At 41.7% G+C, this 26,488-nt stretch overlaps 1 protein-coding gene across 4 annotated transcripts in view; it reads left to right on the plus strand.

Moving 5' to 3' along the window:
- Window positions 1-25,899, plus strand: part of LOC104588827 (ER membrane protein complex subunit 8/9 homolog) — a 33,894-nt gene extending 7,995 nt beyond the window's left edge. The window contains exons 4-5 of one of the 4 annotated variants that reach the window (XM_088896087.1): window positions 24,848-25,352; window positions 25,515-25,899. In XM_088896087.1, the coding sequence (XP_088752213.1) occupies window positions 24,848-24,938 (91 nt within the window). In that variant the 3' untranslated portion in view covers window positions 24,939-25,352; window positions 25,515-25,899. Of the gene's footprint in view, window positions 1-8; window positions 25,353-25,514 lie in introns of those variants that run through there. The other 3 variants (XM_088896088.1, XM_088896086.1, XM_088896085.1) reach the window with 3 other exon arrangements.
- Window positions 25,900-26,488: the final 589 nt, after the last annotated feature.

Consider the following 26,488-nt stretch of genomic DNA (forward strand, 5'->3'; position numbering starts at 1 on the left):
AAGTTGTGGGTGCTCCCGAGTCCACCAGAATGCGCACGGGTCTCCTCGTCACTAGAGCCTTTAGCTGCATTGTCTGGGAGGTTCTGATACCCGTGATGGCGTGGAGCGAGATCTCTGGTTCAGTTGGTGACGGCTCTTCCTCATCCTCTTCTGTCTCGTCTACTAGAAGGCATAACAGTTTCTTGCATCTATGCCCTGCGGAGTATAGATCATCACAGTTGAAACAGTGTCCCTTCGCGCGCCGTTCTGCCATCTCGGCTCGGGACAGGCGCCTAATGGGGGGTGACACCCTGCTGCTCCCTGTCTGTGATACCGGTCTGGAGGGGTAACCCGGGTGGGTCCTCTGTTCTCTGCTGGGCGCAGGGGTAGACACTCCCGCTGGCCTCGACGGTGCCCATGGCTGGCCGTCTAATGCTAGAGGGTCCCTGAGCGAGCTGCATCTTTCGCTCAAAGGCGCGGGCGAGGTTCATTGCTGTAACCAGATTAGGGGGATGCTGCATCTCAACGTCTACCCTTAGGGGCTCTATCAGCCCTGCTGTGAACATGTCCACTTGCTGATCCGACCTAACTGTGGCTGCTCTGGCAAGCAGGGTTTGGAACTGGCGTTGGTATTCAGCCACGGTTCCCCCTTGCTTGAGATTGATGAGCTCTCCCAGCGGGTTGCTCATCATTGGGGGTCCAAACCTAAGGAGGCAATAGGACCTGAACTGCTCCCAGCTGAGCCCTGGTTCTTCTTGCTCCACGCGGTAGAACCAAAGTTGTGCCTCTTCCGTAAGGTGGAAGGCTGCCAGGCTGACCTTGTCTCTGTCATCCGTGCGCTGGCTGCGGAAGAACTGCTCGCAGCGGTACAACCATCCTAATGGGTCTCCGGTGCCGTCGTAAGATGGAAATTCAAGCCGGCTGTATTTGGGAACAACTGCAGCCATCGGTGCTGCGGCTTGATGTTTGTTGGCTGATCCTGTCCCATCCGTGCGGCGACTGCTGGTAGAGGCTAGCCCTTCCGAGTTCTTATCTTTGTTGGAGAGGAACGCTTCTAACAGGCGACGTAGCTCCCGAACGTCCTCCTTGACCTCTCGGACCTCCATACTGGTTTCAGTGAGCCTATGCTCCAGTTCATGGATTCTGCAAGACAGCGGCTCCTGTTCTCCCATGACGGTTGGCTCTGATACCAAGATGTTATGGGCCCGAGCGTAGGATCGTGTCACGGGTCGTTCCGCCGTCAGAGCCTCGGACCTTTCCTTGCCCTTGGCCTTGCGTACAGGCCCTATTTTGACTGTCGTGGGGGGTGATTTGTCCAAGAGATCACCGAACTCTCCTTACTTCCTTTCTTGACTGCAAAATTCGATACTTCATTCAGTAATAGCGTCTCCTTAAATAGGAGATTACAAGAGGAGGTTTCCTTGTTGGATTTGGCTAGACTAGTCCTAACGGACTCAAACTCCTACTCCTAATTAAACTACTTGCTTTTAATGGTACTAAAAATCCTTCTAAGAAAAGGGGATAAGATAAGGACGAATGGGATAAGGGATGAGGGAAACATGCGTTCCCTTGACGTTTTTGGATAAGGGTGGGCCCACCCTATGAGCTGTCGTGTGGGCCCCGCTCTGCTGCTGCTGCGTGTGCGCGCTCATGGTGCTGCCGCCGCGTGGTGCGCGCGGTGTTGTGCGTGGTGCCGCTGCCGCGCGGTGCGTGCGCGCGGTGCCGTGCGCGGCTCAAGGTGCCGCTGCTGCGCGGTGTGTGCGCGCGGTGCTGCTGCTGCGCGGTGCGTGCGCACGGTGCCGTGCGCGGCTCATTGTACCGCTGCTGCGCGGCGTGTGCGCGCGGTGCCGCTGCTGTGCGGTGCGCGCGCACGGTGCCGTGCGTGGCTCATGGTGCCGCCGCTGCGCGGTGCCTACCGTGCGTGTGTTGCTGCCTCAACTGCTGCCGCGTGGTGTGGGTGCTCATAACATTAGCTTGTTATTTCAGTTTGTTATTTGCTTTATTTGTCATGTAAGTATTAAGGGCAGATCTGTTCTTTCCTCTATGTACTGAACACAACCTATAAATACTAAGAGAGTGGCGGCAGCAGATCAATTAGAAAATTTGTCCCTCATTTCAAACCTTTGTGTTCTCCTGTTCTTCTCCTCTCTTTTCTTCTTTTCCTTACTTTTCTTCTAACTTTTCTAATCTGAAATCCATTAGGATTCAAGGCTGATTGTAGTCTTGATCGCCTACTCTTATCTAATGCAGATTTGAAAAGTAGAATTATTTATTTATTCTCTTAAAATGTACAAGATACTAGCATGGGAAAGGCAAGCTGAAACCACACTTGGTTAATTGGAGGAAGGTGTGTAGTCCCAAACATGTCGGTGTGCTGGGGATGAAAATTTTGTGAACATTCAACAAAGCCATAATGCCGTATTAGGCAAATGGCTTTGGATATTTAACAAGAAGTGGGATAGTTTATGGAGGCAGGTGATCGTGTCTAAATTTGGGATGAAAAACCATGAATAGTACTTTGGAAGGCGAATATCCACATAAGGCTGTTCAGCATCCTATGAGAGATGGGTCACAAATACAGTTTTGTAAGCTGTCTCATGCACCTGCCGCTTAGGGACTTTAGGGCTGTAATCAGGTCTGGTTCAGATTGGATCCAGCCACATCTGAATCCAATCTGTTCTGATATGAAATCTTATTGGATCTAGGGCTCGGATCAGATTTGGGTTTAATTAGAGTCTACTTTATATTCTTTGAAATAAAGAAAAAACAAAAAATTAAAAAGTTGTTTACTTATTAATTTATATAAATATGAAATATTGAATTTAACTGGACCTGGGTCTTAATTGGATTGGGTGGGGCTAAATCCACATCCAATCTAATTATTGTTGAAAAATACAAATCCAATCCAGTAGTATAAAAGGATCATATGAATCTGGAATAATTAGATCTGATGTCAAATTGGGTTTTAGACTTTTGTAGTTGATTGACAGCCCCAGAGGCATTCCCCTCCATATATTTGGCAGTGTGTGACAGAGAGGCTTTGGCCAATGACTGTTTTGAATTTGTGAATGTTGCTGTTGTGTGAAACCCTGCAATTAGGAGGAATCTAAACAACTGGGAATTAGAACCCATGGTCGAGCTTCTGTTCACAACCCAAGGCATCATTCCTCAACTAAGAGCAGATGATAGTAAAGTGTGAGTTTGGGAGAACTCAGGCTCCTAAGTGAACTCCTTTTTTCAAGAAGCTAGACAGCTAGCCTATGAATGACTTCCCTCATAATTAGACCCGGCAAAAAGTTGACCCAACCCAACCCGAAAAAACAGGGTTAGGGTCTCATATTTAGCTACCTTAATGTGAGAATGGCCCAACCCAACCCAACCTAACCCAAAAAAACTGGGTTGGGTTAGGTTGGGTCATGGGTCAACCCGCTGACCTGATTGTCAAAGTCTAATTGGGACTATTTATGCATTGTTAGAAGTTTCCACTCTTTAATTTTTTCTATTTAGTCTTTACTCTTTATTGTTTACTCTTTAAATTGTTAAATGTTCAATTTTTTTATTTTATATTTGGAATTTTAAGGTTAATTCCTTTAACTTTGGCATTTTCATAGTTTTTCTTTATTTTTTTAAAGTTTAGTTATTTTTTGGGATGACCCAGATTGATTCATGGGTCAACTCTAACCCGAACATTTAGGGTTAGGGTCTAGCATTTGATAACTCAACCCGGAATTCAGCCCGACCTGAAATCAACCCAAACTGTCCTGACCCAACCCGAACCCGACCCACCCACACAATTGCCAGGTCTACTCATAATCTCATATCAAGTTATGGCGGGCTCATGTACTGTCCAAAGTTTTTTCTTTTTTGGAGGGGGGGAGATGGACTGTAGTACCAGGAAAATGCCTCACTAAGGGCAGTCTCATTAGGAGATGTATGGCATTGGATAACCCGCTGTGCTCTAGAATTATGAAGATGAATAAGTGAACTGCATCTTGTATTGTTACTTTGCTAGGCTAATTTGGGTACTATCCCTCAGCTTATTTAACTAGAAGGGGTGCTTCCCAGAGTTGGTGGTGCAGCTGTTGAGAGCATGGCAGCTAAGTGATAAAGGCAGAGTGTTGTGGAGAATCTTCCACTAGTGACTTTTAGAATACTTGGGCTGAAAAAAAAGAATGTATAGAAGTCATTGTGTGCTCTTGGTTTTCTACTCATAAGCTGTTGGGAAAAATTTGAGACATCTTCACTGTACAGTCCCTCGGTGTACAAAGGAACTTTTATGCTTTTTTTTTTCTTTTTAGCAAGTATAATATGTCACTGTTAAAAAAAATACTCCACTGTTTAGAAAAAGATCTAACCTATAATATTTTTAAGAAGAAATTGATGTACTTAATCAGTAAGTAAAATTGGAAAAAATAACATGTGGTAGAACTGTGCTGTCACTTCAAAGCTTCAAGCTTTGTGCTTTCAAAATTGTCTTAATGTGTATTCATGGAACATTAAAAATTTCCAAAAAGTGTTGAAGACTGTCTAGTTAGCGATGTTGGGATTCTATAACTTAAGATTAATCTCAGGTTTGAAATAGCTTTCAGCCTTTTGTAGGTCCTACAATGAAGAATGTGGATATAGTTTCTATGGGACATATCCTAACCATCAATCTGAACTACAGTTTGTGAAGTTTGACTTCAGATAGTGGAGAAAGTGGATGGGATTATGCATCTCCTTTACTCCCTTGTGAAACTATTGATCTCTTAAAGGTCTTTTCTAGGAGATAGGATTAGCTGAACATAATAGCTGTTCAGCAGGCTGTGGAACCACTAATAACACTCCACTCCAGTCATAAAATACATGGGGCCCACAACCATTCAACCACTCACTGTGGGATCCATGTATTTTATCACTGGGTCACTGGCGTGGGGTGTTATCTGTTGAGAGTGCAAGGGCATTTATGTCATTTTACTTGTTTTGTATTTGGGTGCCTATTCAAAGGCCCATTTGTAATTTCACTTAACATTCTGCTTTTCCTCAATCACATCAGGTATGACCTAAACATGGGGAATAAAGTAAGACTTTGGGTGGTTGAAAATCCCTAGAGGATCTCATTTCCCTCTTTGTTTGCTTTATCATCTCTTAAGGGTAAACCTATTTTTGACTTCTTAATTCCTTCTCCCTTGCTCTTGGGGTTTGGGTGGAAATTAGGATTCCAGAGAAATGTTAGAGACTTGGAATTGATTCATGTGTCCAATCTCCTTTTGTTGTGGGGTGTACCTTGACTGCAGTAGAAGAGAGACACTCAGATTTGGACTAGTCATCCTTCAGGGATCTTTAGTGTTTCGTCCTTTTTTGAAGCCTTGACTACCCCACAATCCCCTTCTGTCTCATTCCCAGTTAAGGAAATTTGGAGCCGTCCTGTCCCCCCCCCAAAGTGGGTGCTTTTTGCTGAGAAGTTTACCATGGTGCAATCAGCACATGCAAACAGGTGTATCTTGTGCAATTTAGATGGTGAAATTGCCTTTCATCTTTTCATTTATTGCCCCTTTGCAGGTCATATTTGGGAAAGAATTTTTGCATTTTTTGGTTGTAGGTGGACTACTCCGAGAAATTTAGATAGGCTTTTTGATCCATCTACCTTATAGATGGCCAAGGAAAAGGGGGGATGATGTGAAGATGTACAAGGGCTATTGTATTATGGTTGATTTGGGAAGAAAGAAATCTCAGAATTTTCAAAGGCAAGGAAGATGTGTAGATTTTTTTGCTCGACAACGTGCTGGTGAAAGTAGTGCACTGGGTAAAAACAGTGAATTTGTTTTCTGAATTTACTGTTGACGACTTACTCAGAAATTGGAGGGTGATTGCAGGGTCCTTCTCTTCCAAGAAAAAACTTACGCAACAGTGGGATCCACCAACACCTGATTTCCTTAAACTGAATGTCAATGGTAGCAGTATTGGCAATCTAGGCCCTTCTGGAAAGGAGTGTTAAGAAATGATAAGGGATAAATTTTGGGGTTGTTCTCGGGACCATGGGGAAGGAAATTCCACAAAGCTGAGTTGGAGGCAGTTTTGTTTGGCTTACAAAAAGCAATGGAGTTAGGCATTCAGAAATTGGTAATCAAAGGGGACTCTAAAGTGATCCTAAGCTAGCTGAGAGGAGAAGAAAAGAGTCCTTGGTGGTTCAGAAATGAGATAAAAAAAACAAATCAGAAGACTGTCAAAATATATGCAAATATCAATCCTGTGGATTCCTAGGAAGTATGTTGTGAAAAATCAAGTTTTTTATGTTCTTGCTGGACTGAATGCTGATTATGACTTCACCAGGCAACATATCCTTTGTGCTAATATTTTGTCACTCTCCACAGCATATTCTCTAGTGGAGAATGAAAAGAGTAGGAGGAATGCCATGATGCAAGTACCTGTAGGTGAGCACACAACTCTTGTGTCCACAAAACCCAAACAGAGTTCTAGTAAACAGTAGTCGATCAAGACTACAGTCAGTCTTAAATCCCAAAAAGGTTTTGGATTGAGAAAAGTAGAAGGAAAGAAGAAGAAGAAAAGAAGAAAGCAGAAGTACACAAGGGTTTAGGAAAAGAGGGACAGGTCGAATGAATCTGCCGCCGCCACCCTCTCAATATTTATATGTTATGTTCACTAATTGTAGGAAAGGACAGAATTGCCCTTAATGCTTACATGGCAAATAAAAACAATAATAAACTGAAATAACAAGCTGTCTGAAATAACTACCAACTAACACTGATATAACTAACAAAGGTTATATGTGCTGTCATACAAACACAGTGGGGACCACAGCCGTGGGGCCCACATCAGTGTTCTCTACACTCCCCCTCAAGTTGGGAATAGATATTTGTCATTTCCAACTTGCATAGGTCTGCCTATAACTTCTTCCTTGGAACAGCCTTGGTGGGAAGATCTGCGAGCTGCATGTTGGAGGTGATATACAGGAGACACACTTCTTGAGATGAGACCCTTTCTCTGACAAAATGTCGATCAACTTCGATATGTTTAGTTCTGTCATGCTGCACCGGACTATGAGCTATATTAATAGCCGCCTGATTTTTGCAATACAACATCAAGGGCTTCTCATAATCAATACCCAACTCTTCAAGTAGTGACTTCAGCCACTCCATTAGCCATCGACCGGTATTCAGCTTCGGCACTAGAGCGAGAAACAACACTTTGTTTCTTACTCCTCCAAGAGACAAGGTTACCTCCTACAAGGGCACAATATCCAGAGGTAGACCTCCTGTCATCAGCACTCCTAGCCTAATCAGCATCTGTATAGACCTCCACCTTCATGTGATTATCGTTCTTGAACAGTATACCCCTACCCGGGCATCTCTTCAAGTATGCTAATATTCTCTCTGCCGCAAGAAGATGAGTAGTTCTAGGGGAATGCATGTATTGGCTGACAACACTAACTGCATAACTGATATCTGGCCGAGTGAGACAGAGATATAGGAGCTTTCCAACCAACCGTTGGAACATAACTTTGTCTTCAAGAGGCTCCCCTCGCCCTCTGCATTGATCCTGTGATTCTGTTCAATGGGTGTATCAGCAAGCTTGACACCTAACTTTCCAGTTTCCGCCAACAGATCTAGAACATATTTTCTCTGAGAGATAAAGATCCCTTGTTTAGATCTAGCAACCTCAATACCCAAAAGGTACCGTAGTGCACCAAGATCTTTGACCTCAAACTCTTGATGGAGTTGTTTGAGGGACTCAGTCTCACTATTATCATTCCCTGTCACTACAATATCATCCACATATACGGCCAGCAAGGTTAAAGAAGAATTTACTCTTTTAACGAACAATGTATGATCTGACTAGGCCTGTACATAGCCGAATTTTCCAAGGGCTAGTCTAAATCTATCAAACCAAGCTCTAGGGGACTACTTTAGTTCATACGATGCCTTATTTAGTCGGCAAACCTTCTTACCTGTCTCTACATCATAAAATCTAGGGGGTAAGTGCATGTAGATTTTTTCCTGTAAGTCTCCGTTTAGAAAGGCATTTTTAACGTCCATCTGGAACAAAGGCCAAGAATAACTTGTTGCAAGGGCTAACAGAACTCGAATAGTGGTCATCTTTGCTATTGGGGCAAAAGTCTCCAAGTAGTCTATACCATAAGTCTGAGTAAATCCTTTTGCAACCAACCGGGCTTTGTACCTTTCAATGGAACCATCAACATTATGTTTCACAATAAATACCCATCTACATCCAACCAGTTTCTTCCCTTTGGGTAGGTCAACTAGCTCCCAAGTATTATTTCTCAAAAGGGCATCCATTTCAACCCTCCTTGCATCTTTCCAGTCAAGAACGAACAAGGCTTCTTACACTGTTCTGGGGATAGGAATATCAGCAATGGAAGTGAGAAAGGACCTATAAGAGGGAGACAGGCGATCATAGGACAGAAACTAGGAAATGCAATGAGCTGTGGATGTGGTGCAACGCCGTTTCCCTTTACGGACTGCAATAGGGAGGTCAAGGTCATTCGAAGGAAGGGAAGTAGCAACAGTGGAAGGTATCTCAGTGGGACCTGGATCTGATAAGGGGACTATAGTACTTGGATCTGGATCCGTAGAAGGAACTGGGGCTGGCCTGGACTGCTAATGACCAAAATCAACCTGCCTCCACCGCCTGTGATAGACTTTCAACTCCTGATCCCTCTGACAACCCTCATCACTCAATGGAATGGGTAAAGGAACCTCGGATGAGTTAACCTCACTCTCACTGCGCTCCCCCTGAGGAAAAAGACCCAAATTCTCACTACTCTCCCCCTGAGGAGAAACCCTAGGGTAATAGGGTACCTCCTCAAAGAAAGTGACATCCATCGAGACAAATCTCCTCCCGAAAACAAGATCATAGTAGCAATAACCCTTTTGAGTTTGTGCATAACTGAGAAAAATGCATTTGGAGGCCTTAGGATCAAATTTGGAATGATGAGGTCCAAGAATCTGAACAAAGCAGGTGCAACCAAAGGTTCTAAGAGGAACAGTAAATAATTCCTCGTTTGGGTATAGAAGGGTAAACGGAGGCTTCATGTCAAGAACCTGTGAGGGAACCCGATTAATGAGATACACTGCCGTGAGGATAGCATCTCCCCAGAAACGGATAGGCACATTGGAGGTAAACATAATGCTTCTAGCCACCTCCAAAATGTGCCTATTCTTCCTCTCGGCAACCCCATTCTACTGTGGTGTATAAGGACAAGTGCTCTGGTGAATAACCCCATGATCGAGTAGATAAGAGGCCAGTGGCTTGGCAAAGTATTCTTTTGCATTATCAGATCTGAGGATTTTGATTTTGACCCCAAACTGGGTTAAAATCATCTGACGAAAGGTTTGGGTCAGAGCGGGAACCTCATCTCGAGAACGCATAAGGTAAACCCAAGAAAAACGGGTATAGTCATCAACAAACAACAGGAAATATTTGTACCCCCCCCCCATAGAAGGGATGTGATACGGGCCCCAAACATCGGTATGCACAACATCAAAAGAATTACTACTTCTTTTATTACTCAAGGAATAAGATGTTCTACAATGTTTTGCAAGCTCACAACTCTCACATCTCAAATTTGACACATCAATAGACTCAAACAAATTAGGAAAGAGACTCTTCAAAGACCGAAAAGATAAATGACCTAACCGATTATGCCAGAGCATAACCGGACTCATAGACTGAGAAACAAAAGACTTCTTATCCACAGGCTCTTTCCAATGAGAACTCTCTCCAAGCAGATAGATCCCATTCGTCTCACGGCCAGTCTCAATCACCTTCCTCGTCTCCAAGTCCTAAAAAACACATCGGTCAGGGAAAAAGGTTAATGAACAGTTCTGTGTTTTGTAATACTACTGACTGAAAGCAAATTAGTATCAAGTTTAGGAACATGCAAGACTGAGGATAAGGAGATAGTATCAAATAACTTGATGTCACCCTTGCCAGAAATGGGAACAAGGGAGCCATCAGCAATGGATATTTTATCTCTACCAGAAGATAAGTGATAAGTAGTGAACAGTGATGGAAAGCTAGTCATATGGTCATATGCACCTGAGTCTATTACCCAACAATGTTCAGTATTACCTGGAGCTGAAGCATGGTAAGCTAAGGCCCGAGTACCTGAATGAGCAAAGGCTGATGTGTTAGGAGCTGATGATGACTGAGATGACTGAGCTGAATTCCCAACCTCCTTTTCCAACTGTATTAGGGCAGCCCGAACTGCAGCTAAGGTGTCTAGGGGCGTGCCTTTTGTGCCCGATGAGGATGCAGAATCAGTATTCACAACCATATGAGCATTACCTCTTTTATTCTTCAATTTTGCTGAGACTAAATGAGGATGGAGCTTCCAACATGTATCTTTCGTATGCTTGGGTTTCTTGCAATGTTCACATACCAGATCCCGTTTATCTTCCTTCTTCATGTCCCTTTCTGTATCACCCCCAGACTTAGGTTTAACTACCGCTAGGGCTGGGGGAAAGGGTTGATGTTGCATCATAACCTTCCTCTTGGTCTCTTCACTATGCACCAGGGAGTATGTTTGAGAGAGGGTCACACTGTCTCTTGTCAGTATCTGCTGGCTCACAATGTCATAATCTGAATTCAGGCCAACCCGAAATTCAAACACCCTATTGGTCTCGACTTGCTTTCTATGGGTCTATGCATCTTTCGGACTTTCCCACTCAAGAGTCTCCAGATGATCAATTTCATGCCATAGAGATTTCAAGGTAGAGAAATAAACAGAGACTGGTTTCTCTCCTTGTTTGAGGTTATTTACCTCACACTTCAATTCATAGGCTCTAGCAACATTAAGGGGTTGGGAGTAGGTCTCTTTCATTACATCCCAGATCTCCTTGGCTATTTTTGCCCACAAATAATTTCGGCTGATATGTGGCTGCATAGAGTTGCACAGCCATGTCATAACCAAGTAGTTCTCCTGAACCCACTTGGTATACATTGGGTCCTCCTTGAAGGTTCTTTCACATCTCCCAATAGGTAGCTAAGTTTTCCTCTTCCCCCAATAGCCATCATGGCCGATTGGGCCCATTCCAAGTAATTGGATTCGTCAAATCTCACAGTTGTAATCTAAAACGCAGTCTCAGACATATTACCAGAACTGTTGTTCCCAAAGACATCTTCCCCCTGATTTTTGAACTCCATTCTTGGTTAAGAATCAGTTATTAAGAACTATTAGGGCTACTGCAATAGAAAACAACACTTAAATAACTGATCACAGTCAGAAATCTGTATGAGATCAGTTCAGATCTGATCTAAAACCAATCGACAGTCAGAATATAAGCAGTCCGATAACAGTTCTCACCCCCAAAACAGGCTCTGAAGCCGAAACAGGTCTAGAAACCACTTAGAAAACAATGGCTATTTTTGCCCACAAATAATTTCGGCTGATATGTGGCTGCATAGAGTTGCACAGCCATGTCATAACCAAGTAGTTCTCCTGAACCCACTTGGTATACATTGGGTTCTCCTTGGAAGGTTCTTTCACATCTCCCAATAGGTAGCTAAGTTTTCCTCTTCCCCCAATAGCCATCATGGCCGATTGGGCCCATTCCAAGTAATTGGATCCGTCAAATCTCACAGTTGTAATCTGAAACGCAGTCTCAGACATATTACCAGAACTGTTGTTCCCAAAGACACCTTCCCCCTGATTTTTGAACTCCATTCTTGGTTAAGAATCAGTAATTAAGAACTATTAGGGCTACTGCAATAGAAAACAACACTTAAATAACTGATCACAGTCAGAAATCTGTATGAGATCAGTTCAGATCTGATCTGAAACCAATCGGCAGTCAGGATATAAGCAGTCCGATAACAGTTCTCACCCCCAAAACAGGCTCTGAAGCCGAAACAGGTCTAGAAACCACTTAGAAAACAATGGCTATTTTTGCCCACAAATAATTTCGGCTGATATGTGGCTGCATAGAGTTGCACAGCCATGTCATAACCAAGTAGTTCTCCTGAACCCACTTGGTATACATTGGGTTCTCCTTGGAAGGTTCTTTCACATCTCCCAATAGGTAGCTAAGTTTTCCTCTTCCCCCAATAGCCATCATGGCCGATTGGGCCCATTCCAAGTAATTGGATCCGTCAAATCTCACAGTTGTAATCTGAAACGCAGTCTCAGACATATTACCAGAACTGTTGTTCCCAAAGACACCTTCCCCCTGATTTTTGAACTCCATTCTTGGTTAAGAATCAGTAATTAAGAACTATTAGGGCTACTGCAATAGAAAACAACACTTAAATAACTGATCACAGTCAGAAATCTGTATGAGATCAGTTCAGATCTGATCTGAAACCAATCGGCAGTCAGGATATAAGCAGTCCGATAACAGTTCTCACCCCCAAAACAGGCTCTGAAGCCGAAACAGGTCTAGAAACCACTTAGAAAACAATCTGTAATGCTGAAGCAGAATTAGGGTTTTAATCGTAGGGTTAGGAAAAACTTTGTGAGAACATAAACAGTGCTCAGTCGCACCTTCCAAAAGGATTCACAGTCAAGTCTGGCTGTAGGGTTAATGACAAACCCTAAAAGAAAAAACTGATCGCCTCTGAGAAAATAAAGGGGAGTTCAGCCGCTCCTCCTAGATAGGTCCAACCTATCTTTGACTAACAACGATATCAAGGAAAGATAAAAACTTACCCAGAAAACTCTGATCGCTACCTTCAATCGCAACCTGACCCTAATATTGATCCTTTGAACCTTCTCTGATTCTTCCTGATTACCAAAACACTCTCCAAGCTTCTACAAACCTTCAGACAGCTGCTAAACCCTTCTGGTAACCTCCAAGAATCAGCCAATGAACAGTCCTTTGTAAGCTTCCAGCCCTAGACAGTTCTCATGTGGTCGGTTGGACTAGACACACATGAGAAACCCTAGATAGGCTCTGATACCAAGTAGTCAATCAAGACTACAGTCAGTCTTGAATCCCAAAAAGGTTTCGGATTGAGAAAAGTAGAAGGAAAGAAGAAGAAGAAAAGAAGAAAGCAGAAGTACACAAGGGTTTAGGAAAAGAGGGACAGATCGAATGAATCTGCCGCTGCCACCCTCTCAATATTTATATGTCTTGTTCACTAATTGTAGGAAAGGGCAGAATTGCCCTTAATGCTTACATGGCAAATAAAAACAATAATAAACTGAAATAACAAGCTGTCTGAAATAACTACCAACTAATACTGATATAACTAACAAAGGTTACATGTGCTGTCATATGAACACAGTGGGGACCACAGCCATGGGTCCCACATCAGTGTTCTCTACATAAACCTGAAGAGGTAGTTTATGAATATTGCAAGAAGCCGAAGCACACCAAGGATAGGTGTTGGAAACTAAATCCCCACCTAAATCCTAAGAAGTTTAAAATTGGAAAGAAGTTAAATGCTCATGTTGCTATAGCTAGTCATGATTCTCAGATTCATATGCTTGAGGGAAATTCTTCTGCTCAGGAATTTACTCATGACATCTTTGGTGTGATGGAAAAGTTAAGAGGCATCTTACTCCATCTTGAAAAGAGCGAGCTGCCTACATCTGCTGGTTCACATACACCTTCTAATGCCTTTGCAAAATTAGGTACTGCACTTGTGTGTCATCATGCCCCATTCTCTAGCTCTTGGATAATTAGCACAGGAGCCAGTGATCATATGATTGGTATTCCTTCCTACTTTACCACTTATAAACTTTTTTAGGGAAAGGTAAGATTACCGTTGCTGATGGATTTCAGACCCCACTCTTAGGTTTGGGTGAAGCTAAACTTAACAACAACCTTTCTCTAAAATCTGTTCTCCATGTCCCACAATTGCATAGAAATCTCTTATATGTTAGCTCACTTACAAAGTCTCATAATTGTTCTGTAACCTTCTTTCCATCTCATTGTGTCTTTCAGGATCTAAATACGGGGAAGATGATTGGCAGTGGACATGAAGCCAATGGAGTTTATCTTCTTGATCAATCTCCAAAATTAGGGTTAATGTATCAGTCTGAGTCCTGTCATGATGAGAAATTAAGGCCATGTTTGGTTCAATTCTCATTCTTTCTCATTCTTACCCAAGACGAAATTCTAAAATGGACAAGAATGGGCAAAAATAGATAGAACGAGAAAATATTGGTATGAACCAAACACTTTTTTCCTAAAAATGAATTCTTCTGACTGCTAAATGTCCTATGTTGCTTATTTTCATTCTTAAAAAAAAAAACTGTAACGGTATTCATAAACTGCCAACCTAGGTCTCTAAAACTATTGGCATAGATGTTTACCAGTGGATGGCCGATAGTCAATGTCTGTCGAGGCGAGTTTCCACGGTAGTCTGCTAGTACATATGGTTGTCAATTGGACTGGATTTGGTCCAATCTGGTCTAATCCAATATTGGTCCATTTACAAATGGACTAAACCAAATCTAGTCCAAATCCATACAAACCAAGTCCAGTCTAGTCCAAATAAAATGTAAATGGATCGGATTGGGTTCAATCTAATCAAAATTGAATCAAACACCAAAGTAACATGAGAAATCCATAAAATATATAAAAAAAAAACTACAACACCTTCTGCAATCCAATCCAGTCAAATTAAAATGCAAACGAATCGGATTGGGTCCAATTTAAATCCAAAGTGAATGAATATAAGTACTTTCGTAAAAGTACTTTTGTAAAAGTACTTTTATAAAAGTGCTTTCATAAAAAGTACTTTTGTAAAAGTGCTTTCGTAAAAGTACTTTTCATAAAATTACTTTTATAAAAGTGCTTTCATAAAAGTGTTTTTATAAAAGTACTTTCATAAAAGTGTTTTTATGCCAACTTCAGTTTTTACCGATTTCAAATTAGACAAGGGTTTAGCCTCATGATCAGATTATTGGGAATTTGGTTTAGGCCCAATTCAAACTGATAAGAATATGGACCAATTTATTTTGGATTTGCCCAATCCAATAATTATAGCGGACCATCCAAATCCGATTTGATAAGGTTTGGATCGGATTGGATCCAATCCAAAACCAGTTCATTGACACCCCTACTAGTAAACCTCTATGGCAACACTTTTGTAGGCAGAGTTTCCTCAAAGAATGAAAATGAGCAAGATGGGGCATGATTATTTTTCATGCTGTGGGCTACTCATTTTTTGTGCTATGGGGCTGATTTTTCATTCTAAAAAGAATGTGGCCTATGGCAAGAATTTTGTAACCAAACATTCTAATGTTATTCATTCTTGCCTAGAATGAACAAGAATTAAAAGAATGAGGCCTAGAGCAGTGAACCAAACATGGCCTAAGTCAATTGAAATTGTGGCATCACCGTCTTGGGAATGTATCTTTTGGTTCATTGAAGTTTTGTTTCTTAGTCTATTTAAGTCCTTGTCTAGTTCTAGTCTACAATGTAAAGTCTGTCAACTATCAAAGCAATGTAGAACCACATATTTTTCAAGTAACAAGAAAAGTAATGTTGCTTTTCATTTAATACATACCTGGTTATATTTGATGAAGAGTCGTGATGAATTTCCTTCAATTATGAAAAGATTCTTCAATATGGTGAAGACACAATTTGAAAAGAAGATTAAGATTATCAGATCTGACAATGCCAACGAATACTTTGAGAAGCACTTACAAACTTTCCTTGAAGAGGAAGGAGTATTTCACTAGAGTTCCTATCCTCATACCCCCAACAAAATGGGGTATTAGAGAGGAAAAATAGACATGTGGTTAAAGTTGCTAGAGGATTGTCATTTCGGATGTATGTCCTAACTCGGTTTTGGGGGGATGCTGCACAAACAACTATATATCTTATTAATAGATTTCCCTCGCGAACACTTCATCTCCAGTCTCCTCATCAACTCCTTTTTCTTGATGAGGATACCCTCCATCTTCCTCTTAAGGTCTTTGGGTGTGTCTGCTTCATCCATGATATGAGTCCTTCTAGGTTGAAATTTGATTCAAAGTCTATTAAGTGTGTCTTCTTGGGATATTCTTCAATCTAAAAAGGGTACCGTTGTTATGACCTTTGCTCTGGAAAAAGGTATGTGTCCAAAGATGTTACATTCTTTGAGTCTACTCCCTTCTCCTCCTCCTGTCCTTCTATTAAGGGGAGAATGTTAGTGAAGATCAGACTCTTTTAGTATGCCGATTCTTGCTCCAGCTGCAACTGATGTTGTTAATTCGTCTTCTTCTCCTCCCCCTCCCTATGGTGGCAGTATCCTCTTGTACCTCCTCCTTTGCCTCCTATTCCTCGGTCTTGGCACCAGTGGTTCGTCAGACGGAAAAAGAGGATGACTCTAGAGATTGAATGTCCATTACAATCCGGCATCTCAGACTCAGGTAATTTGGATTTTGAACCTGTTCCTATTTCTGATGCTTGTGTTGAGTCTGTTACTAAACCTCCTAGTGTGGATTCTAAACTTAACCCTCCTATTGTAGTTCATAAAGCAAAAGCAAAAAGGACATGTGCTAAATATCCCATCTCAAATTATGTCTCTTATAATACCTTATCTCCCTCTTATTGTGCCTATATCTCTTCCATTGCTTATGTTTTTATCCCTCATAGTGTTATTGAGACAATGCAGTTCCCTCATTAGGATGCTGCTATGAACCAGGAAATGGAGGCACTTGAAAAAAACCAGACATGTGAAATTGTTTCTTCTAGAGGGAAAAGTTCCTGTTGGATGTAAGTGGGTTTACACATTGAAGCATAAAGCTGATGACTCAATTGAAAAGTATAAAGCTTGGCTTGTGGCAAAAGGGTACACTCAATCTTATGACATTGATTACTAGGAAACCTTTGCTCCAGTAGTCAAGATGAATTCAATCCGTGTTATCATGTTTCTTATTGCCCACTACTCTTGGCCCTTGTATCAAATGGATGTTAAGAATGCCTTCCTTAATGGCGACCTTCAGGAAGAAGTTTACATGGAACTTCCTCTAGGAGTAGACATCCTTGGGAGTGAAGGAAAGGTTTTCCATTTGAATAAATCCCTTTAAGGCCTTAAACAGTCCCCTAGAGCTTGGTTTGGCAAATATAGAAAAGCTGTCTTGAAAATTGGCTTCTCATAATCTCAAGTTTACCATACCTTGTTTATCAAGAGAGCAAATGGAAAAGTGACTATGTTGATAGTATATGTTGATGATAGTGTTATCATTGGGGATGATATCTCTAGAATTGCTGAATTGAAGTCTTTTCTTGCTATTGAATTTGAAATTAAGGACCTCGGAAACCTCCGGTATTTCCTAGGGATTAAGGCCGCAAGGTCAAAGAGGGGCATTTATATTTCTCAGAGGAAATGTCCTTGATCTGTTTCAGGAGGTAGGGAAATTTGATTATAAACCAGCTGAAACTCCAATTGGTCTCAATCATAAGTTGGGAGTTGATGATGGAGATGTCCTTCCTGACAAAGGTGTGTATCAAAGACTTATCGGTTGCCTTCTCTACTTGTGTCTGACTAGACCAGATATAGCATATGCTATGAGTGTGGTCAATCAATATATGCACTAGCCTAGATCATCTCATATGCAAGTAGTGAATAGAATACTTGCCTATTTAAAGGGATGTCTAGGAAAAGGGATATTGTATTCTAATCATGGGCATATGAAGGTAGAGGCCTATTTTGATACTGATTGCGCAAGTTCTATTGATGATAAGCGGTCTACTTCTGGCTATTGTAGCTTAGTGGGTGGTAATGATGTATCTTGGAGAAGAAACAATCAGTCATGGCCTTATTGTTATTTTTGATAAAAAGAAAAAACATCCAGTCGTGGCTCGATGTAGTGCTGAGGCAAAGTACAAAGCTATGGCTCATGGAGTTTCCAAATTGTTGTGGATAAAGAACTTGTTGGCAGAAACGGGAGTGTGGATTGATACTCCAATGATAGTATATTGCAACAATCAAGCTGCCATAAACATAGCCTGCAATTCTGTTCAACATGATCGTACAAAGCATATAGAGGTTGAACGACATTTCATTAGAAAGAGTCGCCAGTTGATAGAACGACATTTCATTAGAAAGAGCTTGGGCATAACAAATATCTATGCTCAGCTTGAGGGGGAATGTTGAGAGTGTTTTGTATTTGGGTGCCTATTCAAGGGCCCATTTATATTTGCCTCTTCTTCTTCTTCTTCTCAGTGCAAATCAGGACCCATTTATTAAGATTTTTAAGTGTCATTGTTCCTAGTAACTTACTCTCATATATTCATTATTGCCAGTTAAAGGTTTTTGTGGGAGCCGGTGCATTTTGTAGAACTTCTTTATTCCATTAACTGGTCCATCTAGAAGGAAAGGAATAGGTAATTTTTGAGAGGAAAAACCTCTTGGAAGGTCAATTGAAAGGGGAGATCAAGATGTTGATATTCTTTTGGAAATTTCTGCAGTGCACATCATTTTTTTTTCTTCAAAACTTTTTTCTTGATCGAACTTTCACTAGAAAAAGAATAAGAAATAATACAATAGATTGAAGAAAGGAGGGGCCATTGCTAGGTGCAATGGTAAAATCTTATGCTGACTAGTGTGAGAATGTGGGCCTTGAATCTAAGAGTGGTCACTCACTCACTTTCTGCAAAAATATGCCAAAGCTTAGGTTCATATCCAGTTCACCCCTCCCAAGTCCAGGGATAGCTGGGACCAAATAAAAGGCAGAAAAAATAGTGCCAGCCCCTTGGGTAATTTGTTACCCCAATTTGTAATATGTTAATACATTGGGACTGGGCCTACCATGACAGTGTACAATTCTATACAGGCTACATCTTCTGTGCAAGCAGCAGGTTACAAATCAATCTTTCCTTACTCATGTCATCTATGGCTTCCAAATTGTTCTTTAGAGCCTTGTTGATTTAAAACTTTTATACTTACTGTTGACAGATGTTATTGTATGTACTGTACACAGATTTAGTGCCCACGGGGGTATTTTTGTAATTTCTATACCACTTGTGTTGTACGGCCAGTATAGTATAAATACAAATGCTTCACTCGCATGAAGCAAGTTCTCTTGAGGCTTTAAGTCCGCCAACCTCTTCTCTCTTCTTTCTTCTCCTTCCTTCTTCTCTTCCTCTTCTTTCTCTTGCTCAACATGGTATCAGAGCGGAACCGTCCAGGCCTGGAAAACAACCAGCCGAGGTCACTATATTCCTGATGTTCGAAGGCAAGGAAGAGAAATCATTCTCCAGTGTTGCAGTTAGTCTCCAATGCCAAATAGAATCAGCTTGACTGTTCAACTTCCTAGCGCAGAAAAGGGTTCTGCTACGAAGTTTTTTTTCATCCTCCAGCCCAGGTGCTGGTATCTGTAGTGGCTCGGCTGAGAAGACTGTAGAAAACTATCACCTGGTGTACGAAGAAGGGTTCTGGCTTGCAAAGAAGATGGTGTCCAAGAGTGTATTGCCTATCCACTGTTCGGGTGACCTGGTACTCAACTGAAGTTTTTTTATTGTTCTCTTCTTGCTCTCTTCAATGGACTGTTAATGCCCTAAAATCTGAGTAGGGTGACTGTTCGGCTACATTTTTTTTTCTCTTCTCTTGTGTGTTGCTGCTATTCAGCTACCCTAAGTAACTGTTGATGCCCTAAACACTCGGTGACTGTTCGGCTGCCCTGAAATTGGTATCATCCGATTAGGTGTGTGGTGAACTACCACTTTGTATTTCTATTCCTACTGAGAAGTTGCATGAAAGTTGTAAAACTGTAGGTCATTCAGATCTGGTTACACTGCAAGCGCAGTGTTCATATGTTGTTCTGTGGACTCCTACAAACTGTAGGTCATACAAACTAGTACTGCAGCTGCAGTGTTTGTGCTTGGTTCTCTGTGAAACCGAAAATCAGCAAGTGCCTAGTTGTGGACTGTAGCAGCTCTGTAAGGCAGTGTGCCTTGGGTTTTGTGTACTCCTAAACCTGGAATCATGAATAGTGAAGATTCAGCCACATCCGGAATCTCCACAATGCTGAATGGAATGAGTGGGGGCAGTGACCTATCCTTCCCTATGGCTGTTGTTCCTCTTGATAGGTTAAATTACCTAGAGTGGTCAAGAGGGATCAAGTTATACATAACTGCAAGGGGAAAAATAGGCTATATAAATGGAAGAATCAAAGAACCACCTTCTGGAAATGCTGAACATGATAGATGGGATCAGGAGAATAGTATGGTTATGTCGTGGCTCTTAATCTCTATGCAACCACAAATAAGGAAGAACTTCATGTGGGCTGAAACTGCAAATGAGATATGGGAACAGACAAAATCCACATATTCTAAACTACGACACTATGCCAAGATCTATCAACTGCAAGCAACATCATCTACTTGTCAACAGGGGGAGAGAAGTTTATCAGTTTATTACTCTGACTTGACCTCTGTTTGGAAGGAGTTGGACCATTACCAGAATATTGATTGGAAGTGTGATGAAGATACCAAATTGTATAAGAAACTCGTCTCACAGCAAAGAGTGTTTTCCTTTTTGCATGGTCTCAATCCTATCTATGAATCCATCAAAGTACAAATTCTCAGTTCTAAGGATCTTCCATCAATTCAGGAGGTCTATGCTCTTGTCCAGTCTGAAGAGAGCAGGAGAAACTTGATGAACAACACCGGAGGGGATGCAATTGTGTTGGCGGCAAAAGGGGGTGCCTCTACTAGTGGTGGATCTTCTTCCAGGAGAGGGGATCTCCAGAAGAAAACAGAAGATAAGGAGAAATTGTGGTGCACTAACTGTCAGAAGCCCCGGCACACCAAAGATACTTGTTGGGATCTTCATGGGAAACCAAAATGGGCTCAAGATCTGCCTAAGAAGCAAGGCTTAGATGTAATTAAAAGGCCCGGGCAACAAGGTACCAAGAAACACCACATGGCCAACATGGTTACTCGGGAGAATCAGCCCTCCACTTCTACTGTGACTCAAACACCACATGGCCAACATAGCTACTCTGGATCTGACCCAAGGGAGGATATTGTAAACTCCTTTCATGACCATCTGGAGCTTTATGGTAGAACAATTCGCCAAATGGATGCTCCTCCCACAACCTCATTTGCATCCACATCAGGTAATCCTGCCACAGCTTTCCATGTTGCTTCTCACAACCTTGACTCTCCATCATTGATTCTGGAGCGTCAAAACACATGACTGGTATGTCCTCTTCCTTTCAAACTTATCACCCTCTTTCCGGAAGAGATAAAGTGAGACTAGCTGATGGATCATACACTTCCATAGCTGGTCAGGGAACTCTCTCTCTTCCTCTCGACCTTACACTTTCTGATGTTCTTCATGTTCCAAAATTTCCTATGAATTTGTTCTCAGTCAATAGTGTTATAAATTCCTTAAACTGTTATGTGACATTTTTCCCTTCCTATTATGTGATTCAGGATCTGGCCTCGAGGAGGACGATTGGTAGGGGACGTATGGTTGATGGACTCTATATGTTGGAGAATACGGCTGGCCTTCATGTTACAGAGTTTATGAGTCAGTTCAGAAAGAGTAAAATGTATTTGTGGCATTGTCGCCTGGGTCATTTGTCTTTTGAGTCCTTGAAAGTTGTTTTTCTAGAACTATGTAAGTCAGTGCCTATTTCTGGTTTCTCTTGTCAAACATGTCAATTAAGCAAACATTGTAGAACTCATTTCCTTCAAAAAAATAGTAAATCTGAGTTTCCTTTTCACATTGTGCATTCTGATGTGTGGGGCCCTGTTACCTTACCTTCTGAGAGTGGCTACAAGTATTTCATTACTTTCATTGACGATTATTCCAAATACACTTGGGTATACCCAATGCGAACCCGTGAGGAAGTACTAAAAATTATCCAAGATTTTCAGCGAATGATCTTCACCAAATTTCAGACCGAGATACAAATATTTCAGTCAGACAATGCAAAAGAGTTTTTTCATAGTGACCTCACGGAGTTCTTTGCTTCACATGGCTCACTTCATCGGAGCTCTTGTGCCCGCATGCCACAACAAAATGGTATGGCTGAACGGAAGAACCGACACCTCCTTGAAGTGGCACAGGGTTTACTACTTCATGTGAATGTTCCCAAACGATTTTGGCTTGAGGTTGTTCTTTGTTCTACATACCTCATTAACCGAATGCCCTCTCGTTGGTTAGAGTACAAAGCCCCGCATCAGTTTCTCTTCCCTAAGGTCCCTCTTCTTTCTATCCCTCCTCGTGTTTTGGTTGTCGGTGTTTTGTCCAAAACCTATCTTCCACCAGGGGGAAATTGGACTCTCGTGCTATCCTATGCATATTTCTTGGCTACTCATTCTCTCAGAAAGGGTATCGTTGCTTTGATCCTGTTTCTCGGAGATTCTATGTCTCCATGGATGTTACCTTCTTTGAAGATGAGCCCTTCTTTCCTGTTTCTCCTCAGGGGGAGTGTAGGCATGAGGAGAAACTGGTTCAGCTTCCTCCTCTTCCTAATCCTTCTCCTTCTCCCCCTTCTCTTCCTGATCCTCCACCTTTCCATGTTTTTTCTCGTCGTCGTAAAGGCCAACCAAGTTCAAGAGTTGTGGAGAATCCAGAAGTTGTACCTCAAGTGCCATCAAACTACTCGGGGGAAGATCATACTCACTCAGGTAACTTGACTCCCAATGATGGTCCTGACCTCCCTGTTGCTAATGATCTTGACCTTCCTATTGCCCACAGGAAAGGTGTTAGGTTGTGCACCACTAAATACCCCATTTCCAACTTTGTTTCTTATGAGGACAATCTCACCTTCATTTTGTGCCTTCCTTACCTCCATTGACAGTATCCCTATTCCCAAGAATGTGGCAGAAGCTCTCTCAGTACCAGAATGGACAAATGCCATGAAGGAAGAAATTGATGCTCTTCATAAGAATGGCACGTGGGAACTTGTTGATCTCCATAAGGGAAAGGATCCAGTTGGATGTAAATGGGTGTTCACTGTTAAGCACCGGGCTGATGGAACCGTGGAGAGGTATAAAGCTCGTTTAGTGGCAAAGGGGTTTACTCAAGTATATGGAGTTGATTATGCAGAAATCTTTGCCCATGTTGCCAAAATGAACTCTATTAGAGTACTTTTCTCTCTTGCTGCTAATCTGAATTGGGATCTACATCAGCTCGACATCAAGAATGCCTTCTTGAATGGTGACCTTAAAGAGGAAGTTTATATGGTTCAACCCCCCGGTTTTCTGGCTCAAGGAAATGAACAGAAAGTGTGCAAGTTAAAGAAGTCTTTATATGGGCTGAAGCAATCATCAAGAGCTCGGTTCAGCAGATTTCATACTGCAGTTCAGCAGAGGGGATACAAGCAATGCCAGTCAGATCACACACTGTTTGTGAAAAGGGGAGAAGGTAAAATGGCTGCCCTAATAGTATATGTGGATGACATAATTGTTACTGGTGACTGGAAGGATGAAATTCAAAGTTTGAAGGGTTTTCTTGCCACTCAGTTTGAAGTGAAAGATCTAGAACCTGCCAAATACTTCCTTGGAATTGAGGTTGCCCGATCAAGAAAGGGTATCTTTATCTCCCAAAGGAAATATGTCCTAGACTTACTTAAGGACACTGGAAAGATTGGGGTTAAGCCAGTTGACTCTCCCATTGACCCCAACCATAAGTTAAGTGACAACCAAGGTGAACCTCTTAAAGATGTGAAGCAATTTTAGAGGCTTGTAGGGAGATTGTTGTACCTCTCTAGGACCCATCTAGACATAGCATATGTTGTTGGTGTCCTCAGCCAGTTCATGCATGCACCTAGGACCACTCATCTTGAAGCAGCAGAGAGGATACTGCGGTATCTTAAGAAGTTCCCTAGTGCTGGCTTATTATTCCAGAAGCATGGACATTTGAGAGTTGAAATTTATACAGATGCGGATTGGGCTGGATCTCAAAGTGACAGAAGGTCTACTAGTGGTTACTGCACCTTTGTAGGAGGGAACCTTGTTACTTGGAGGAGTAAGAAGCAAACGGTGGTGGCTAGATCCAGTGCTGAAGCTGAGTACCGTGCAATGGCACACGGAGTAGCCGAAGGTATGTGGATAAAGAATCTGTTGGGTGAGTTGGGTTTTCTAGTGGACAAACCCATGACTCTCCTCTGTGATAACAAGGCAGCTATAAGTATTGCTGCTAACCCGGTACTATAAGATAGAACAAAGCACATTGAAGTTGACAAGCACTTTATCAGAGAGAAAGTCATCACAGGCGAAGTTTGCACTCCATATATCAGCTCTGAAGACCAACTAGCAGACATCTTTACAAAAGGGCTAAACCATTCCAGACATCAAGATCTCTGTGACAAGTTGGGCATGATTGATATCTATGCTCCAACTTGAGGGGGAGTGTTGACAGATGTTATTGTATGTACCGTACACAGATTTAGTGCCCGCAGGGGTATTTTTGTAATTTCTATACCACTTGTGTTGTACGGCCAGTATAGTATAAATACAAATGCTTCACTCGCATGAAGCAAGTTCTCTTGAGGCATTAAGTCTGCCAGCCTCCTCTCTTCTTTCTTCTCCTTCTTCCTTCTTCTCTTTCTCTTCTTTCTCTTGCTCAACACTTACCAAGGTTAAAAGTATGAATATGATGTGCCCCATATTGGGCAATCATATTGTACCTTTTGATGCCTGATATGAAGAAAAAAAATGAGAGTTTTGGTCAATACAAAATGCTCGATACGCAAATTCTATGCATCAAGTGTATTGATACTTTGAACCATGGTCTTGACCAAAACTCTTGTTTATTTTTTTGGTGTTAGATTTTGAAAGGGGCATTATGATATTGTCCCTTAACATGCAAAATTATTAAAATCTGCTAAATCCCTTTAAATAGTGTATTGGGACCATAAGATACAATACAATATGCCTGATATGGGATGTATAATATCAATATTTTGACCCTTGGATTTCATATTGATCATAGCCGTTCCTTGTCCTTTCAGTTCTTTAGATCTAATTAAAAAGGAGGAAGAGGATTGTGACCAATCCAAAAAGAAACAAAGCATAAAGAGGATGTATGGGTGGGGTATATAAGCCAAACATTGCAACTTTCCTCGCTCAGGGCAGGGATAAGACATCAATGAGTTAATGGCTTTATGCTGGGTAATTTCATTTGCAAGTTAGCAATTAAATTGTTGGTTTGGCTTGTGGAATTTAAATTGTCCAAAAAAAAAATCTGGTTTGCCTTGTTCTCTTAGACTATATAGTGTGCTAATTCATGGTACTAAGCAAGGCATGTGTTATTGAACTAAACTGATTTTTTTTGCTCCCCATGGACCATCTTTATACGAGAGATGCATCCAAGAGTTGGAAGCAATCTGGCTCTGATGGAAATAGCCGCTTGACCATCAAGGAGTCCTCAGCAAACATACTCTTGTTGGATTATATTTCATCTGAGAAATGGAAGGATATTGTAGATTTTGATGACCACCTTGATGACATTAGCAAGTAATTATTCTTTCCCTTATCATTCCTTGCCGTTTATTTTTTTATTATAAAATCCCTTGCCATTTTCATTAAGTAGGTAATTTGTCCCATTGCCTTTGGTCTTTCCGTTGCTTCAAACTTTGATGATACTGTGCTTCTGAAATTTTTATTTTGTGCTTGCAGGGACTGGTTGAACGAAGATCTTTTCAAGTAGTACACTCGAGCCATTTTTTTAAATGTCTTCTGCTCTTATTATCAACACTGCAAATTGTTTGCTGCATGGGTTTGCTTGTGCTGGATTGGGAAGACATAATGATTACTGACAAAGCGAGAGTTATTACAGGCTTAACGGAGCTCTTGGCCTATGTGGAGGGAAAGCTGCCTAAGAATGTTCTTGATCAGAACCGGTTGTATATTTCCCTTCCTTTAGACAGTAAGCCCAGAAAGATGATCTTCTCTATATCAAACAGCGAGTGGTGGCATTGATCCATCATTTTGAACATCTGTGCTCTTTCAATATTTAAGAATTAAGATGCAAAAATGAATGAAATGCTAGGAAGTTACCAAAGGAACAAAGGCAAGTAACCTATGGTGTCGCTGTGGGCTTTGATTAGTTCTGGATTTGCAGTTAGCTGTGTTTTCGTACCTTTTCCTTCAAACCAAACACAACCTTTAAGTGTTGGATGTCATGGTAGTCATTGCCCAATTGGTGTGGTTTTACTAGTAGTTTCCAAGCAAGTTTAGAAAGTTGAAGCCATGGGCCCCCTCTAGGTCAAATACGATATATCTTGTTTTATCCTACACATGCACGATGTACGGGAAATGTTATCACTGTCGACAAGGAATTATCACACACCGGATCCAGACATTGTTCTTTACATCGTATTGTAAAGAAATGGAAGGATAGTGAATTGTTCTTTACATGTTATTACAATGGGGGCATGTTATGCCAGTCGGATTGTTTAATGAGCTTGCTGCAAGATGGACATGTATAATTGGCAACAAAACCCAGTCATGAAGTAAACAAATTAGTGGTCTGGATTCTCTCTGTTACCAACCCAGGATCCCATGTTTCTTTCCCCAGTCCCCAACCTAATATGTTTTACTACTACTACTACATTGTGAAACAGGTTTTGGTGCAAAAGACGAGTCCGGGC

The sequence above is a fragment of the Nelumbo nucifera genome, chromosome 1 (genome assembly GCF_055504915.1).
Source record: "Nelumbo nucifera cultivar China Antique chromosome 1, China Antique-T2T, whole genome shotgun sequence".
Classification (NCBI taxonomy): domain Eukaryota; kingdom Viridiplantae; phylum Streptophyta; class Magnoliopsida; order Proteales; family Nelumbonaceae; genus Nelumbo; species Nelumbo nucifera.